General features: G+C 36.4%; 1 protein-coding gene across 11 annotated transcripts in view; it reads left to right on the top strand.

Annotated features, from left to right (window-relative positions):
• PCNX1 (pecanex 1) overlaps positions 1-20,232 on the top strand; it is a 185,568-nt gene that overhangs the window by 46,416 nt on the left and 118,920 nt on the right. For all 11 annotated transcript variants that reach the window (XM_087448299.1, XM_014784353.2, XM_087448302.1 and 8 more), the window contains exons 2-5: positions 1,163-1,371; positions 12,065-12,170; positions 17,431-17,476; positions 18,528-18,617. In XM_087448299.1, the coding sequence (XP_087304425.1) occupies positions 1,163-1,371; positions 12,065-12,170; positions 17,431-17,476; positions 18,528-18,617 (451 nt within the window). The remainder of the gene's footprint in view (positions 1-1,162; positions 1,372-12,064; positions 12,171-17,430; positions 17,477-18,527; positions 18,618-20,232) is intronic.

The following is a 20,232-nucleotide window of genomic DNA, read 5'->3' as shown; positions in this document are numbered from 1 at the left end:
GGTTTTACAGGCACAGTTCTAAGGTTATTCTCATGACAGTTTTTTTTTTTTTTTTTTTTTTTTAAGATTTTATTTATTTATTTTTTCCCCCCAAAGCCCCAGTAGATAGTTGCATGTCATAGCTGCACATCCTTCTAGTTGCTGCATGTGGGATGCGGCCTCAGCATGGCTGGAGAAGCAGCGCGTCGGTGCGAGCCCGGGATCCGAACCCGGGTCGCCAGCAGTGGAGCGCGCTCACTCAACCACCAAGCCACGGGGCCGGCCCCTCATGACAGTTTTGACTTGCAATTTTCTAGAACACAAAGAATGTTTATATCCTAAAAAAAGTTAGAGAGCACATAGACAGGGATTATGTATATTTGGATCACAACCCTATCTTATTCACATATTATGTAACGTGATACCTTAACTCTCTAATTGTATTATAAGCTTTTTGGCGTTGACTTTATACCACTGCTGTCCAATGGAAATGTAATGTGAGCCACATATGTAATTTAAAATTTTCTCGTGGCCGTATTAAAAATAAGTAAAAAGAAACAGATGGGGCCGGCCCTGTGGCTTAGCGGTTAAGTCCGCGCACTGCGATGCTGGCGGCCCGGGTTCGGGTCCCAGGCGCGCACCGACACACTGCTTCTCTGGCCATGCTGAGGCCGCATCCCACATACAGCAACTAGAAGGATGTGCAGCTATGACATAAAACTATCTACTGGGGCTTTGGGGGGAAAATAAATAAATAAATAAAATGTTTAAAAAAAATAAATGCATCTTTAAAAAAAAAAAGAGAAACAGATGAAGTTAATTTTAATGATATATTTTACTTAACCCAGTATAATCTAATGTTATTTCAATGTATAATCAATGTAAAAATTATTGAGATATTTTTCATTCTTTTTGTCATACTGAGTCTTCAAAATCCAGTGTTACTTAATTCTTAGTGCACACCTCAATTCAGACTGACCACATTTCAGGTCTCACTAGCCACATATGGCTAGTGGCTACTGTACTGAGCAAGCTGTCTTATACTTTTGCCGCTTAGTGCTAGTAACGTGATTGTTGTTTTGTGTGTGAATGTGTGTGTTTACTATTTTAGTTACAGATTTCTCTAATTGAATAAAATATAAAATATTTAAAAATGCCTGTCTTTATTTTTTTTTTCTTAAAGGCCCTTCCTTCTTCCATGATTATAGTAGCAGTTTATTGTCCTGTGATAGCTGCTGTTTTCATTGTTCTAAAGATGGTCAACTATCGACTCCACAGAGCACTTGATGCTGGAGAAGTTGTAGATAGGACCGCAAATGAGTTCACAGATCAGCGAGCCAAAGCAGAGCAAGGCAACTGTTCATCTAGGAGAAAAGACAGCAATGGACCAAGGTGAGGAAACCCATGTCACTCAGTTTGTAATGATGTAGATCTTGCGTGTATGTAACGATGTGGTTATTGTATTGTGTCTGTTCTGTTTATGTGGTTTTAAGGCAGTGGTAGATCTTACCACTGTAGGTACAGAGACAAGTACAGATTGTCACATTAGGTCACAGCAAAGCTAACGGGCCTGTCTGGGGGATTAAATCAATATCCTTGGCCTTATTACTAAATAAAATGTTAGAACAATAATGGTTATAATTGTATAATAGTTATTCACACCAAAGATCAAAACCAATGAAAAACACTTTAAAGAAATAATCAAGCATGGCTTATAAATCTTAGCATTTATATTTTATTTATAGATATAAATAAAATGTAGATATATCTTAAGCAAATTGTGATAACATTTTGCTTGACATTTATAATCTACATTTTTCATTTAATCTACTTTAAACATTTTTCAGTTTTATATTCTCACCTTAGAAACTTAGCTGTTCCTTCCCTATGTCTTTGCCAGACTAACTTCGTAGGGTTCAACTCTGTAGGTCACTTCCTCCTGGAGGCTTTCTTTTCCGTCCCAACTCAAGTATTCCCTCTATGGCTCTCAGTCACAGTCTGTTGAGTTACCTGGGCCTCACCCACTTTCTCTTTTTGACAGAGGGATTTACTTTTTTATAGTGAGAAGTTTGTGACTTTATAGAAATAATAGGTACCACTAATTTAACTCTTAAAAAATAGTCACTAGATGAGCACTTGACATATATAAGCTCATTCAGTCCTCAAAACACTTCTGTGAGGTAGATGCTGTTATTAGCCTCATTTACAGATGTGGAAACTAAGATGAGAAACATCAAATAATTCAGGCAGCCAGGCTCATGCTTTTAACCACTGTGCCGTGTTTCCACTCAGTATAATATGAAATATTTCAGGTATCAAGATATAAATAATATAATAAAAAGTGGGTACTTATCTGTTAAGACAGATAATATTTCTGTATATTTTCCAGTGTGCTGAAAGCCTTTGTTTATCCCTTTTTAATTACATTTTCTCCATCCCTAACATGATTACTGTGTTTGTTCATTGAACAGATATTTTACCCTTGTAATAATTTTGTTCATAGCATTAATCACTCTCTGAAATTATCTTACTTAATCATTTGTTTGCATTTATAAGCTTCTTGAAGGCAAGGGCCTTGTTTTTCTTATAAACTATTATAGTCCCAGGTTTTAAAACAGTGTCTGGCATTGATAGGTACTCAGCAAATATTTGAAATAGTGAAAACATTTTTTCTGTGATGTTATTTTTAATGACTGCACAGTATTCCATTTTGTGGACATACCATAATTTAACTATCTTGTTTTTAGTTATTTCAATTATTGTCAACTTTAAATTTAAATATTAAATCACTATGACGTTTAAATTTCAAATGACTAAATTTTTCTTTTCTTAAATTTATTTATTCATTTATTTTAGTGTGTGTGTGTGAGGAAGATCAGCCCTGAGCTAACATCCATGCCAATCCTCCTCTTTTTGCTGAGGAAGACTGGCCCTGAACTAACATCCGTGCCCATTTTTCTCCACTTTATGTGGGGTGCTGCCACAGCATGACCTGACAAGCGGTGTGTCGGTGCACGCCTGGGATCTGAACCTGGGCCGCCAGCAGCAGAGCCCGCGCACTTAACTGCTACACCACGGGGCCAGCCCCTAAATGACTAAATTTTTAATCATAACTTAGAAATATAATTACTAGAAAGCTACACCCATTTTTAAGTTTTTCAATATATATTGCCAATTTCCAAGGATTTTTACCTTTTAATTACTGTGACCAGCAGTTTGAAGGCTTCTTTTTTTGTACTTTTGACAACGTTGAGTGTTTAGTATTTTGACAAACTGTGGTGGATATCTCATTTAATTTTTCAGTTTTTGGATTACTGGTGAAATGGAGGTGTTTTTCTTATGTTGTTGCTTTTATATTTGTTATTTTGTGAATTGTGTATTTTTCTATTGGTGGTTAGTTTTTTGCTATTGGTTTAGAGAAGATATTTATTTAGGAAGAATATTAACTCTTGTGTCAAATACTTTTCCTCAATTTATGGCATTTTATTTATATATTTATATGCCACAATTTACTTATTTTTTATTTATTTATTTTTTTGTGAGGAGGATCAGCCCTGAGCTAACATCCCTGCTAATCCTCCTCTTTTTGCTGAGGAAGACCGGCTCTGAGCTAACATCTATTGCCAATCATCCTCCTTTTTTATTTTTTGTCCCCAAAGCCCCAGTAGATAGTTGTATGTCACAGTTGCACATCCTTCTAGTTGCTGTATGTGGGACTCGGCCTCAGCATGGCCGGAGAAGCGGTGTGTCGGTGCGCGCCCGGGATCCAAACCCAGGCTGCCAGTAGCGGAGCGCACACACTTAACCGCTTACGCCACCGGGCCGGCCCCTATTAGTTCTGCTTTTGATATCAAGTTTTCTAGATTTTTTTCTTCCCCCAAATTATATAAATATTCACTTGTATCTACTTTCAGTATTTTTATCATTTTATTTTTTATTCTTAAATTGTAGTCAATCTGAAAACATTCTAACTTTTTTCTTTTAGGTTTTGTTGGTACCAACATTATTGAGTGAATAATGCATTTTTTCCCTGTAATTTTAAATGCTTTTTCTTTATGTAGCACATGCACTTATACATCCTTATGTTTGTTTCTGGGTTTTGTTTTCTCCATTGATCTCTCTGTCTTTTTGTTTATACCATACTGTTTCTGTGGCTTTCTAATATGCTTAGTACTTAGCAATGTGAATTCTTCAATATTTTTCTTTCAATGTTATCTTGATTATTATCATGCATATACTTAGTTTTTTGTAAAGTGTTCTCTTGTATGCTCATCCTCCAGAATTTCATTAGAATTTTGATTATAATTATGTTAAATTTGGAGAGAACGCAACCTTTAAAATAGGAAGTCTCATTCAGCAACATGGTGTATATGTATTCATTTATTCACTTGTCTTTTATGTCTCATAAAACTTCAGATTTGGGGCCAGCCTGGTTGGGTTCACACAGTCTGCTTCGGCAGCCCGGCATTTGTGGGTTCGGATCCTGGGCGTGGGCCTGCACACCGATCATCAAACCATGCTGTGGCAGCGTCCCACATACAAAGTAGAGGAAGATTGGCACAGATGTTAGCTCAGGGCTAATCTTCCTCACCAAAAAAACAAACAAACAAACAAACAAAAACCCAGAAAAAAAAAACAAACAAAAAACTTCAGTTTTTTTTAATGGGTTCTGCGTATTTCTATTCTGTTTCTATTAGGAAACGCATACCCTCATATATTAGGTAAGCAAACAGAGTGTAGACTCTGCACTTCATCTGCTTGGGCTTGAATCACTTCCCGATCGTATGACCTTGGAGTTACTTAAGCTTTTTATGCCTTGGCTTCCTCATCTAAATGATGAGGCAAATAGCAGTACTGTCTCATAGGGCTAGTACAGAGAATAAATGAGCTCATATGTGTAAAGCACTTAGAACCATTCCTGATACATGCTAACCACTCAGTAATATTAGCTGTTATTATTTCTGGATATTGTATATATTTTTAATTGCTTCTATTACTGAATTGTTTTCTATTTTCTTTTAGTTTTAAAAAATTTTTGTTGTGAAATATATATATTTCCAAATAGTAGATCAATTATTTGTATAATTTAGAGAACAATAATTAAGTGAATACTTAATTACCCACCACATAGTTTAAGAAATAGGACATCATACAAGTCTTCATTTCTCCTTTCCCTACTCCTTTCATTCTACTCTTTTTCCTTCAGGAGTGACCATTATCTTGAATTTTATGTTAATAATTCCCTTGCTCTTTTTTATTGTTATCCAGTTTTTTAGATATTACTAAACATATATTATTTAATTTTGTCTGCCTTAGGACATCCTAAAGAGAATCACACTGTATGTTTTTCTCTGTGAGGGGTTTTTTTGTGCAGAAGATTTTATTTTATATAGGCTTACCCATGTTGATGCTTGTAGTATCATTTATTCATATTTTGTTTATTCATATTTATTGTTGCATAGTCTACCACTGTAGAAATAGACTACAATTTATTTATCCATTCTTCTCTTGATAGCCATTCAGATTATTTCTAGTTTTTTTGCTCTGATAACACATTATTATTTTATGTCTCTTGGTACACGAGTATATAAGCTGGTTTGTAGGATATTTTCCTGTTCAGTTTTATTAGGTAATTCCAAGCTGTTTGCCAAAATGATTGTACCAGTTTATATTCTCACCATTAGTGTGTGCAAGTCCTTATTGTTCCGTATCCTCATCATTATTTGATTGGTAAGCTTTAAAAATTTGCCATTTTAACAAGTAAGTGTTATATGTGTCTCATTGTGACTTTCAGTTAACCTTTCTTTTTTTTTTTTTTTTTAAAGATTTTATTTATTTATTTTTTCCCCCCAAAGCCCCAGTAGATAGTTGCGTGTCATAGCTGCACATCCTTCTAGTTGCTGTATGTGGGACGCGGCCTCAGCATGGCCAGAGAAGCAGCGCGTCGGTGCGAGCCCGGGATCCGAACCCGGGTCGCCAGCAGTGGAGCACGCTCACTTAACCACCAAGCCACGGGGCCGGCCCCTCAGTTAACCTTTCTGATTACTAATGAGGCTGAGCATCTTATTATATATATATGGTCTGTTTAAGTTTTCTGTTCTTTCCAGTGCCCATTCATGTCTTGTTTCATTTTTCTTTGGAGTTGCCTTTTTCTTATTGATTAATAGAAGATTTTAAAAATATATATATATTCATAATACTACTCCTTTATTGGTTATATACATTACAGACATCTTCTCCTAGTTTGTGGCTTGTCATTTAGCTTTCTTAAGGTTTCTTATGATTATCATACATATGATTTATTATTTTTTTGTAATTAGCATTTTTGTGTCTTGTTTAAGAAATTATTTCCTACACAAAGATCAGAAAGATATGCTGCTGTATTGTATTTGTAAAGTCTCATGTTTCTTTTGTTTTCACATTTCAATTCTACTGGAAATTATTTTAATCTGTAGCGTCAGATAGGGATTCAAGATTTGTTTTTTTTCTTTATGAATGACTGGTTTAATCGGTATTTGTTCAACAGGCAAATGTACTGCATGTCTTTCCTTGGCGATGTGCAGTACTCACTCTGTCATAAACTAAGTGTCCATGTATAGTAGGCTTGTTTCTGGGCTCTCTTTTCTGTTCCGTTGATCTAGTTGTCTATGTCTGTGCCTTTACCACACTGTCGTGATACTGTAGCTTTATAACATAACTTTGATATCTGGGGGGCAAACCTTCTACCTTGTTCTTTTTCAGGAGTGACTTTGCTATTCTTGGCTCTTCGCTCTTTGATTTAACTTTAGAGTCTGCTGGGCAAAGTCTATAAGAATTTAGGTGTTTTATTGGAATTAATTACATTGAATATGTAGATTCTTCTGCTAAGAATCGATATCTTTACAATATTGAATCTCTTCATTTAGTCTTCCTTAATGTGTTTCAGTAAAGATTTATCATTTCTCCATTAAAAGGCTTGCATTGCTTTTGTTAAATTTGCCAAATTATTTTGTAGTTTTTCTGCTATTATAAATTTTTTTTTTTTTTTTTTTGAGGAAGATCAGCCCTGTGCTAACATCTGCCAATCCTCTTTTTTTGCTGAGGAACACTGGCCCTGGGCTAACATCCGTGCCCATCTTCCTCCACTTTACATGGGACGCCGCCACAGCATGGCTTGCCAAGTGGTGCATCGGTGTGTGCCGGGGATCCGAACCAGAGAACCCTGGGCCGCCACAGCAGAGCGCGCGCACTTAACTGCTTGTGCCACCGGGCCGGCCCCTGTAAAAATTTCTTATAATTGCTTTTTCTGTTTTTCTACATTGAAATGTAGCAGTTTACTTTGTACCCAGCAACCTTGTTAAACTCGCTGATTAATGATAAAACTGGATAAGTTATTTCTTGATTCTCTAGAAATGATGGCAGTTTTATTTCTTCTTTTCCAGTCCTTACACTTCCTGTTTAACTTTTTCATTGGCTATGATTTCTAACACATGGTTAAACTGAAATAGTATTGGTGTACATCTTTGTCTTTTTCTAATCTCAAAGAGAGGTTTTTTTTTTTATTTTTATTTTGGTGAGGAAGATCAGCCCTGAGCTAACATCTATGCCAATCCTCCTCCTTTTGCTGAGGAAGACCGGCCCTAGGCTAACATCCATGCCTATCTTCCTCCACTTTATATGGGACACCGCCACAACATGGCTTGACAAGCGGTGCATCGGTGCACGCCCGGGATCCGAACCCGGGCCGCCAGCAGCGGAGCGCGCGCACTTAACCACTACGCCATGGGGCTGGCCACTCAAAGAGAGTGCTTTTATGTTTCACCCTCGAATAAGATCTTTGTTGTAGATTTTTGGTTTTGACATCTCGTTTCCTCCACCCTCCCACTTGTGAATCTCACATTCTGTTCTGAAGAAAATAAATGAACAAGAAAAGAAACATTTTTATTTCCAGAGCCTATCACTGTGCTCGGTACATTACAGCTGTCAATTTGTTGCATAAATGAATGAATATAGTAGGACTACTTGAGCCGTATGGTTTTCACTGGCTGTGGTACAGCAGTTCGGAAATACTTGTTAAATGTTTATCTTAGAGAAAGAGTCAAAGTCATTAATGTTTGTGTTACATTTCTGACGTTTCATTTCTGACATTTCAGGGGAGGAAATTAGTACATTGAATTTCAGGATTTGAATACAAATATTTTGGAGACAGACCATATTTTCTCTCTTTCTCATGGCAGTAATGCTTGCAATATTGTAGTTAAGGATCCATTTAAACTATATGTAGGTGAATTTTAGGCTAAATTTTCTGAAGAAGATTTATTCTGTTTAGGGACTTTGTTTTTATCTATTCATACTTGTATGAATATCATTGTAATCTCGATTAGATTTGTAAATTTAGTACTGTAATGGTGCTGTGAAGTTTCTGATTAAAGCCTGAGCAGTTAATACTACTAATAATCAACATTAGTTTGTGAAGTCTCCTTTATAATTCAGATTAGACTCCTTCTGCTTCTCAGCCTTTCCCTGTACCTGGTATTTTTTTTAACAGATGGGGAAATTAAGGCATAAGGGTAGAGATTCCCTGAATTTGGTGTATTGCTTACTGCAGTAGACCACTTTGCTTCTCTGAGAATTGTAAACTGCTATACTTTCCAGGTATGTGCTGAAATCTCCATTGCAGAAAACCTGCAAGTCTTGCTAATAAAATTTTTAGTCATAGCCATTTTATGTTTAGCTATATTTAGGACACCTACAGCTGGCTAAACGTTCTACTTCTGAATTTGTAGAGAAGATAGAGGTACATTAATTTTGCTAGAGGATTTTTTTTTTAAATAAAACGAGCTGTCCAATTTTTCCTTCATCTTTTTTTTTCCCTTAATACCTCCTTTTCACTCAATGTTGGCCATTGATCATTAGTTCTAGATCATTGTTTCTCAACTGGGGGTGATTTTTACCCCCCCCCCGGAGACATTTGGCAGTATTTGGGGACATTTTTGCTTATCGCAACTAGGGGGAGTGCTACTGGCATCTAGTGGGTAGAGGTCAGGGATGCTGCTGACCATCTTACCATGCATAGAATGGCTCCCCTCAATCAAGAATTACCTGGCCCAAAATGTCAGTAGTGCTGAGGTTAAGATACCCTGCTCTAGATAATGGTGTTTACTTTTGGTTTTGAACTGGGAAGAGAACCTCAGTTCCTATTTATTGAAAGGTAGTAATGGTGTCTTAGACTGTGGGCTTTAGAGTTGTACAGACCTGGTGTTCAGATCTTGTCTCAGTCCTTACTGGTTATGAGTACGTACATTCAGGAGTGTGGGGGAAAAAGAATAGATATGCTAATACATTGTAGAGTGCTGAGTAAGCATTATTTATATCCTCCCTCCCCCGCCCTGAACTCTTATGCCAGTGACTCAGTTTATCTTGCTCACTCAGAGGCCTTAGGCAAGTTTTTATACCTTTTGGTTTTCAGTTTTTTCATCTGTAAAGTGAGGATAGTAGTATTTATATCATAGATTTTAGGGGAATATTTCACGAGAAAATGCAAATAAAGCACGTGCTCCTGTGACTGGAATATAGTAACTACTTAGTAAATATTTGCTTTTATTTGTTGTTAATAGTAGCTTTACATTCAGATTGCAATCATTTACACTTGTTATCAGAATTGATGTATAAAACTAGGCAAGATTGTCCATCAACTGATGAATGGATAAACAAAGTGTGTTCTATCCATGCAGTGGAATATTATTTGGCCATAAAAAGCTATGAAGTACTGGTACTTGCTACAACATGGATGAATCTTGAAAACAGTATGCTAAGTGAAAGAAGCCAGTCACAAAAGACCACATATTATATGATTCCATTTATATGAAATCCAGAATAGGCAAATCTATAGAGACAGAAAGTAGATTAGTGGCCACTTAGGGCGGGGGTGGGGGAGATGGGAAGGATAGGGGAGTAATGGCTAAAGGGATTTGTTTTTGAGGTGATAAAAATGTTCTGAAATTGACTGTGGCGATGGCTGCGTAACTATGATTATACTAAAAACCATTGAATTGCACAGTTTAAATGGATTAATTGGATGGTATGTGAATTATATATCAGTAAAGATGATGTATATAAACTAGGCAAGATGAGGGCTCTCTATCCTTTCTCTGGTGTTGAATATTTTACTCCTTAGTCTCCACCTTGCTCTCCATCTTCTGATTTCCATGGAATCTTACTTGGAGAATGCCTTCCAGTGGAGATAACAGTAATGTTGCTGGTTATTACTCATCACTGATTGAGTGTGGTGATAGCTGTCTCTATATCCACTTAAGATTTTGCCAAATTAGAAAAACATTTCTCATTCTGGCCTGTATATCCTGTATAAGACCAAACAGCTGTGACAAACTTGAGCATGTTCCACTTTTCTCACACATGGACATTTGTATGCTAAATTGGCCATCAAATTTGTAACTGAGTTCCAGTATGTTTTATTTTTATAAATGGATAGCAAATTAGAAAACTATTTTTCCTGATTGAACATGAGTTAGCTAACTGTAGTCACTGGCCTAGAGTTAGGAACCCATTAAGCAAACAGGGACATGATAGTTATGAGACCATTAATAATAAAAACACAGTAGAATTCAAGCAGCCATAGTGATAAATACTTAAATAGAAGGTATACTTCAAGCAAATTCTACTTTGCCTATATCTCTTGATTGCAGCTATCAGAATACCCCACCCAAACAGGCTTAAGGGAATTTTTGGCTCACATTACTGAAAAGTCTATGTGTAAGGGATGTCTTCATGTGGCAAGGTGCGGTTTCAAACAGTCGCTTCACAATCCTGCTTCCCCTCACAGGCTGTGTGCTTTTCTGTCAGCTGGCTTCTTAGACAGACAGGCTTAGACACTCCTGGCCTGACTCATGCTAGCCTGTGTTGCGTCATGTCCTTATTCTAGAACCTAGGCTCTATGACCAGGAGAATAGGATGTGCTGGTTGGCTTTGGCTAGTAGAGCTCAAACCCTAAACCTGAGCGTGGGATCAACATTACCCAAAACCATATGAGAGTTTGGGATGAGGTGGTTCACCAGAAGAATTTGGGGTTGGTTTTTTTTGATGTTGTTAACTAGGAGGTTGCATCAGATGGTAGATGATAAGATAGTTTATTTCCACTGTAATGTCTAGCATATATACTAGAGCTTTTATCCATGATAATAATAGCTAAAAAATTTATTGAGTACTTACTCTGTATATACCAGGTAGATGAGTAAAAAACTTTGGGCAAAAAATAGGATTATGACAACTTTTGGGCCTGAGTCCTTCTAAAAGTTGTGTTTCTAAGGAACCTTATTATAAAACTTTCTAAGTTTTTTGAAATTTGGTGTGATCATTTTTTCTAATTTTGGGACCCCATTATCTTTAAGTACTGTATGTGGACTTTCTCAGTTCTTTAAACTTAGTACTTTTCTCTCTTTTGTCTTTCTAATACCTCTTGTTACTATATAGCATCATTTTACTTTTTTAACTTAAGCCTTATAAATCAATACACACAAATCTAAAATCTTAGGTTTCCAGTTCTGTAAAACAAGTTAGTATCCGAGGTAAATGCTGTTAACTTAGAAAATAGAGATAGAAATAGCTTGAGCAGGACAACTGTTCTCTGGCACGTTCGTCGTTGTGTCCTGCAGCTCCGTCAGAGTGTGCTCTTGGAGAGGGGTAGTGTAAGATCGGATTACTTTTTGTGTTTACAGTCACCAGTTTCTCTTTGCTCTTGGGAAACAAAAGGTAAATCATTTCTTTGCTAGAGTGGTTTTATGACACATATCATAAAGTTTGTGCTGTTTAGTATGCTATAACTGAATTAAGGTCAGTTTCCAATGTTGGATTGGGTTCAGACAGTTTGGGAGAGAGTTTTAAATATTTTCAGCTAGCGATGTGTTTACAAAATAGTTCAAATTATGAGACTTATAAATGAAGAATGATGATTTTTTTTTACTGTTTGCTCTATTAAAAATGAGAACGTCTTTATTTTTTTAAAAAAGTATAATTTAAAAAAATGAAAAGAAAACCATTGGTTTCAGAATAATGACAGTTGCTCTCTTTTCTCATTTTTTTCCCACAGTGATCCTGGTGGAGGGATTGAAATGTCTGAGTTCATTCGAGAGGCCACACCCCCAGTTGGTTGCAGTTCAAGAAATTCTTATGCTGGCCTGGATCCAAGCAACCAGGTAGGAACCTGTGCAATTTTATTTTACTTTTTCCCTTCTTCCTTATGGTGGTCTCCAGTATTCTTCTGTCTGTATTAGTTGGTGTTTGGGTTTATCTTGCTGATTAATAATTTTTTGGTTGTTTATTAATAATATCTTTTATTAATATTCTTATTTTTAGCTGAATTTTCATATTAATTAAGTACATTTTTGCTGACCACGCACCACATGCTCATTGCCTGGGGATAGTTTTGATCAAGACGGTTGTGGTGAATGTCTTTAGGAAATTGAGCTTTTAGCTTGCACTGTCTTATTTACCTTCACTTTATCTGCATTGGAGAGGATAGATGTCTGTGGGTATCCCTAGTTTAAACATGGCAAAAAAAAAAGAAATTACTTCCTCAAAAATCTCACAGTGTTCAAGATGTTAATGGTGGAGGTAGAAGTAGAGGACAGATGTCCTTTTGACAATTACAATGTCTTTCTGCCATGTTACTTTTACTTTTAGCTTAAAATAGCAACTCTAAAAGTATTATCTCAAAACTTGGCCGAAGCCTGCTGTATTCCCATTCTGTCTAACCTTGCTGGGCCTTCACTGCTGCATTTCTTTTTCATCCTAAACATCTTCCACACTAACCAAATCCAAGTTATTCCTGCTTGCCTTCTCAGCACATGACTTCTGTAGCTAGAGTAAAATTATATAATCATAAGAGAGTAAATTGAGCAAGAAACTTTAGAGGTCTTCTTATAGTAGAACTTTTGATAACTATGGGTTTTTGTGGTCATTGTGTTAGCCCTTTCATTATGTGTCCCTATTCCTCAAGAGTTTCAAGGGCCTTGAGGTATGGCCCCTTTCTCTTGCAGATGGAGCACTTATTTATGGTATTTATTTAGCACTTAGTTTTTGGTCTGTGATGACGTGGCAGTTTATAAGCCTCTACAGAGTAATTTTTCTCTTTTCTCCACTGCTGCCTTGTGCTCGGTTGACTTTCATTTAATGATTGCTAATTATCTTTTTCTATATAGATAATAGAACTTCAGAGATAGAATCAGATCTGGTTCATTTAACGGATAAATAAGTAGCAGACCTGATTCTCCAGACTCTGTGCCACAGTGTTCTACCATTGCACGTTGTTAGCCCTACACTATCCAAGTACGGTAATATGAAAAACACCGAATTCTCTGAATCAGAATCTTGAATAGGGTCTTGTTTTCTAATGTATTTTGATAGAAGACTTACCCCTATTTGAATTGCATTTCATGATTTAAACTTCAAGTGGATGAATTTTTGGTAACAGTTTTAGTTGGGATTGAATGTAGTATAGAACAAATAGGTCCTGAAATTTGTCTTCTTTCTGTAACAAGCAGATAGAGTGGGAAACGGAGTTAAAAAACAAAAAAAAAGGACATTATGGAAAAGGGCTGTGACATTTTAATTAGATTAATACTTTTTAAGTTTCAGTTTTTACAATGCCAGTTTTAAGAAAAGTGTTACTATCCTTGATCCTGTTTTCGTGGGCCTTGTGCTTTCTCAGCCTCTTCTTTGTAAAACGAAATGACTTAGTCCTTAAATATGGCTGCACGTTTGTATTCTTAATTAATCCTGGCCTTTCTTCTTACTGACAAACGTGGGCAATGTCAGATTACCCCTGTAAGCCTATGTTTTTCCAGCAGTCTTTTGGAGAGCCATACCTTTTTTCATTTTTTCAGTAGGACAGGTGAAAGGGCACAGCAGTGGCCATCCACCTTTGGTAACTCTCCCCTTCGCTTCGTGTCTTTGGGAACTTGCCCTGCTTGTTCTAGAGGGAGTCCCATCCTGAATGTAATTAAAGCATGTCTTCACATAAATACACAGCGTACCTAATTTGGTTTTCCTTAAAATATTAACCCTTGAATAAAAATGGGCAAATATTGGAGGCTATTGTGCTACTTGGATTTTGGTGTTTTAGTTTTCTCCTGTTTATTGCAAAAGAAATGGTTGACATAATTATTGTTACCCTTTAGGGAAGTTGAAGTGAAAGAAGTAGAGTTAGGCTTTTTGTAAATTGGTAGTGATATTACCAATATTGACATACCGTGTTTCTTATGCATATTTTATTAGATAGCACTCACCACACGAGATCGTAGTTGTTTATATACATGTCTGCTGTACTAGGTAGTGAGCTCCTTGAACATAGTAGCTCTTAGTTATTGTCATTCTTTCCTTCTTGTCACTTCTACCCTTCTCCCTTCCATCTTCTACTCTCCATTTCCCTTCCCTTTCTTTTTTCCCCTTTTTTACTGTCCCTTACTTCCCTCTCTTTCCTTTTGTCACTTGTCTTCATTCAAATATTTTAGTGCCTGTTAATACTCAAGGCAATTTACTTGTCTGGGGTGGGGAGTGGATCTTACCCTCAAAGAGTTTGCAATCTCATAGTAGATGTGCTTTAAGTAACCAAAGTTATAGGTAGGATATATGTTACCAAGGAAATATAAGTATCAGATACAAAGTAATAATTGCCATAGGAATGGTACAGAAAAAGGGCTCATGATTTCCGAGGAGAAAATAATTGTTTCCACGTGGAGAGAGGGGCAGGGCTTCGTTGAGGAGGTGGCTTTGCTCAATTGCTCTTCGGTTGGAAGAAATTTTTCTTCTCTGACATCCATAATCCTTCCTGGACCTTTCCTATGGCGTTTATCAAAGAGAAGAAACACCTGGGCCATTTTGGTTTATGCAAACCACTTAAGTAAAAAACTTCACCTCTAAGTGTATGAAGATACCAGTTTTTTCTTAATTTTTTCCTTTTCTAAATGTGTTCACTTTTAGAAAATTAGCAAGTGAGAGAGCAAAAAGAAGAAAATAAAAATCATCCATAGTGTCATAATCAAAAAACTTTTTTTGACAGAGTGGGCTTATAGTGTGCATGCTGTTTGGAACTTGATTCTCTTCACTGGAATGTTAATGTCATGAAGTGTTTTTCTACAGTGACATTTTGGGAAATGTGTTGCATTCTTTTATTTGGATGTACTGTAGTTTATATTCTCAATCTCAGTGTGTTGTTTCACATGTAAATAGTCACAACACTTTCACATTTTGGGGGGATAAACGTAAGTGATACAGAAAAGCATGAAGAATAAAATATAACCACTCACTGTATCCATTAAGAATGCTTTTATCAGCAAAAAATAGAGCTCAACTAATTAAGTGACCTAAAGAAATAAGAGTTTATGTTTGTCACCTAATTCTGGAGGTAGTTGTGTGGTATTTGTTCAGCAGCTCAATAATGTTAGGGCTCTGGGTTGGCAATTCCATAGTTCTTTTGGCTTTCCCTCAGGATTGCAGAATGAGCACAGCCGCTTCTATCAGAATCCTGTTGAAAAGTAAACAGCAGGCAACAGTGTGGGGCAGAGAAGTTGTCCTTGGTCATCTTCTTCTCAGACATGAAAAGGTCTTTCTCTGAGCGCTCCAGCAACCTCTCCCATGCATTCATTGACCAGACCTAAGGCGCACACCTAGACCCGAGACTGGGCCCACTTCTCACAGATCAAAAGATATATGTATGCCCAACATCTGAGCAAAATGGGAAGCTTGTTAAGGAAAGAAAAAGGGAACACTTTGAGGTTGTGAGCAAATGACTACCCTAGTCAAAAAGTTATTTTTTTAAGTTTAAATTCCTAGAAGCGTGTGCATAAAGTGGTGTTTTTTTGTTTGCTTACTTGTTTTTAAATTTCTGTCCAGGAAGTTATGTATTTATTATTTCTAGTTGAAAAGTAACATGTGTTAGTTCTGTAACTTGTCTAGCAGGTGGGGTAAGAATGAAACTTTCTTTTGCAGTAAGATGCTTTTTGACCTTCTTTCTTTCTGTCCAGTTGCAGTGCCTTTTATGGCTAATTGAAAGCAGAAATTAGGAAAAATCAGGAGAATCAAGCTTGATAAACAGTTAAAAAAATATTGCAAAGCTCATTTTTTTTATTGGCTACATCAAGTTTATTAGTAGTTTTAACCTGTTTGTGTATGCTCATTTTTACTTACTTTTTCACTTCCATATAACTTTTATACAGCATAGTATACACATTTTTTTCTTTTTTTTATGAGGCAGATCAGCCCTGAGCTGACAGCTGCCAATCCTCCTCTTTTTGCTGAGGAAGACTGGCCCTGGGCTAACATCCGTGCCCATCTTCCTCCACTTTATGTGGGATGCCAGCACAGCATGGCTTGACAAGAGTATACACATTTTAAGTGTACAACTCAGTGTGTTTTTACATATGTATATACCCATTTAATTGTCACCCAGATCAAGAAAGTCTGTCACGCCCCTTCAAAGTCCATATTAACCTATATTTTGAGCAAATTTCTTATTGTAAACTCGTGTTCAGTTGAATCAGTGAAAGGCAAGATTTGGTAAAATACAAAGTTTATATGAATTTCTTAATTTTATTCTAAGATGTTAAATTTTCTTGACTATTTTCTTCTTGAATCCCTTGAAAACAGGTTATAGAAAGAATTACTTATTGACTTAGTAAGATGTTGATTTATTAACTGTCATGTTGTTATATTTGGTTTCCTTAATGTGTTCGTGGAATTTGTGGTATTTCTTTATATGATTTTTATGGTAGTGTAATAAATGATCACTGTGAAATTTTAGGGAAGTGTTATACCATCTTGACTGTAAGCACGAAAAGCTCAGTAGACTTTAGTTTTCTGTTTATACTTTGTGCTAAAAATTCACTTTTTATGGATGCCTTAGTTTTATTCTTTTGAAATATGCTATAGCAGTCTACAGAGAAGTACTTACATGTTGTCTGAAACTCAGGAGAGTCCATATTGATACACTAACAATTTGACAGTAAGATTTAGGTTACTCTTTGTAGCATATGTTAGTGTGTTGTCCTCCAAACCTTCCCTTTATATGGTCTGATAAGTCTAAATTTATTTCACATAGACTCAACACCTAGTTTTGCTTTTGTTCATAACATAAACATGTGATGATGCAATTTAAAAAATGGTAATAATTGTATGACATGGATTGCTTGAGGTTGGAGGCATCCTGCCCTGGGAGCTCCATCAAGCCTGAGCATGCAGAGGGATTCAGGGTCCCAGCATGTCTGTAATAGATACACAGCATGTGCCATAGCAAGCAGGTTCTGTGGCTCTGATGTGATATCTTTTAATGTTGATAAAAGTGATTGACAACATGTTTTGATAATGTGGTAATTTTGTTTGGTAATCTTGCTAGTCTATATTGATAATGACATAGCTAGCATTTTAATTAGTTTTACTTACTTCATGTCATGTTTTCAGATTGGATCTGGTTCATCTCGTCTTGGAACAGCAGCAACTATTAAAGGTAGACATGGTCTAATTTGAAAGTTGCCTCTGACTTTCCATTTCATTTTTAGTTGTAATAAAGATAACTGAGTACTATATATTCACATGTAATGAAAAATCATTCTTGAAATTATTTTGTAGATAAAATTATGTATCTTATATTAAAGGTTATTTGATTTAAATTGTGTTCCGCTTTCATCATCCAAATTTCACAAAAGTATTTGACCATTTGCATTGCATTGCATGAAGTATAAGTTTTGATCTATAAGAAACTTCCTTGCCTTGAGGGAAAATAATTTCATGGGTTTTGGTGAGGTTCATGAGAAACTGAGTAATTTAATGTGAAACCTTTAAATTGGGCACAAATGAGACACTAAAAAAGGGAAAGTGGGGGCTGGTCCCGCGGCCTAGTGGTTAAGTTCAGTGCGCTCCGCTTCAGCGGCCCGGGTTCACGGGTTCGGATTCTGGGCACGGACCTACAGCACTTGTTGGCAGCCATGCTGTGGTGGTGACCCACGTACAACATAGAGGAAGATTGGCGCAGGTGTTAGCTCAGGGCCAATCTTCCTCAGCCAAAAAAAAAAAAAAAAAAGGAAAGTGTTTTTGTATACATCTCATATATGCCTTTTATTCTATACATCTATTTCAGATACATTCATATTATTTTTACCTTATAATTTTTTAGCTTGCTAATTTTCCCTGGGAAGGAAATTTATGTTATTTCAAGTTATTACATAATTTGCATCTCTTTAAAAACTCCTTCTTATAAAGAAATAGTTTATTAGCTAACGATATAAAGCTGTCCATATTATTTGGTTTGTAGTGCTGTGAGGATAATTATGTCATCTGGTAGTCTTCTGACACTTCCTATTAGTTCAATGCATCTTCCATTGTTGTAATACTTGATAGACAAAAACTGCTTTAGTAGGTACAGTGTACTAGTATAGTATACAGTAAACTAGTATAGTAGATATCTAGTATACTACTTGATGTCCTTCCTTGTTATGCCACCCTGTACGGCCTTTACTTGTAATAATTAATGTCTTTACATGTTTCTTTTAACTTTGTAGGAGATACAGACACTGCTAAGACTTCTGACGATATCAGCTTAAGTCTGGGCCAGAGCTCTAGTCTTTGTAAGGAAGGAAGTGAAGAACAAGGTAAGAACGTTATACTTCACAGTGACGTTATATATTGTGGTGACCAGAATGGGTTGTGGAATATGCCCACTCACATTTTGGCAGAATAATTTAATATGATATTTTTGAGAAACATTTTTAAAATAAAATTATTTACTAGGATAACAGTAATACAGTGTTATAAGTACTTTTAGCTTTCTGGAATTCAATTGTACATGTTCTGCCAAGTAAACATGGAGAGAAAAATTTTATGAGCAGATATCCTAGAGCGAGGATGAGATGGGAGATAAGAATGTGCTATTGCTTTACTTGGTCAGAGCATCTTGCCTGGCTTAGTGATAACCTAGTAAGTAAAACTGTTCTTTTCCATTCAGTATGACCTCTATTTATTTTTTTTTTTGTGAGGAAGATCGGCCCTAAGCTAACATCTGCCAATCCTCCTCTTTTTGCTGAGGAAGACTCATCCTGGGCTAACATCCATGCCCATCTTCCTCTACTTGATATGGGACGCCACCACAGTATGGCTTGACAAGTGGTGCGTCAGTGCACGTCGGGGATCCAAACCGGCGAACCCTGGGCCACTGCAGCAGAGTGCGCACTTAACTGCTTGTGCCACCGGGCCAGCCCTGTATGCCCTCTAAATGTCACTTGCTTCATGTCTTGCCCAGCAATATGTTTTAGCAGAGAAATCACTTGCAGTTGGACTTACTGAGAAACTGTATGTCTGCCTCCAACATGGCGCCTCCTGTAGCAGATATTTAATAGAAATTTTAGCTTTAAGTGATTTTTTTCCCTCCTTATTCAACTCCATTATAAATTTTGGATTTTATGGAGTTTTTTTTTTTTTTAAGAACTGCCACATTTCATTTTTGATTTTTAATTTTCAAACATGAAAGTATGGATATGTCATCCCCATTTTCAAGTGGAGATTATCCCAGGTTATATAATCAGTGAGACAGAAACCTGTCTCCCTGTTTCCAGACTGTTGTTTTGATTAGCCTCTGGGTTATATTTGGTAGGCAGGCAGGCTGATAAATTTCCTCTATTTAATTATGAAACTTATTTATGAAGTTACAAATAGATCACAAATTATGACATTTTCCCACTAATTTAATATTTTACCCAAGTCCAGTTCTTACAAGCATATTTTGTTACTGGTATTGGAATTTCAAGTTTATCACTATAACTCTGCTTTTTTGGAATTGCAGGACCCTATCATTGTTTATTTGCTTTTGTGGACTGCTTCTGCCAACCTGCCCCTCCTCCTGTAAAAAAAAATGCTTCTAAACATACAGTATTTACTGTAAGAAAACAGTGAACTATTTTCTTGTAAAAGTAAAGGTGAATTGATTGGTTTGAGAATTACAATATCCCTTTCTTTGATTACATCTATAAGATGTAATCATCAGACTGTCTCAAAAACTAGGTAATGATCTTAGAGGGGCTAGTGCCACTGCATTTATCTCTTTATTTTATATCTGGAAAGTACCATGCACGAGCAAGAATTTTGTAGTCTGGCAGGTTGGGAATTATATAGACACCAACCTACCCTTGCAGATACATATTGACATAGCTAATGATATGTGACATTCACTGAGTGCATACTATTATTTAGGTTAGAGGTTAGCAAATTTTT

The sequence above is a fragment of the Ceratotherium simum genome, chromosome 24 (genome assembly GCF_057802395.1).
Source record: "Ceratotherium simum simum isolate JZ-2026a chromosome 24, ASM5780239v1, whole genome shotgun sequence".
NCBI classification, from domain to species: Eukaryota; Metazoa; Chordata; class Mammalia; order Perissodactyla; family Rhinocerotidae; genus Ceratotherium; species Ceratotherium simum.
The sequence above is the reverse complement of the archived record's forward strand: the minus strand, read 5'-3'. Positions and strand labels throughout refer to the sequence as shown.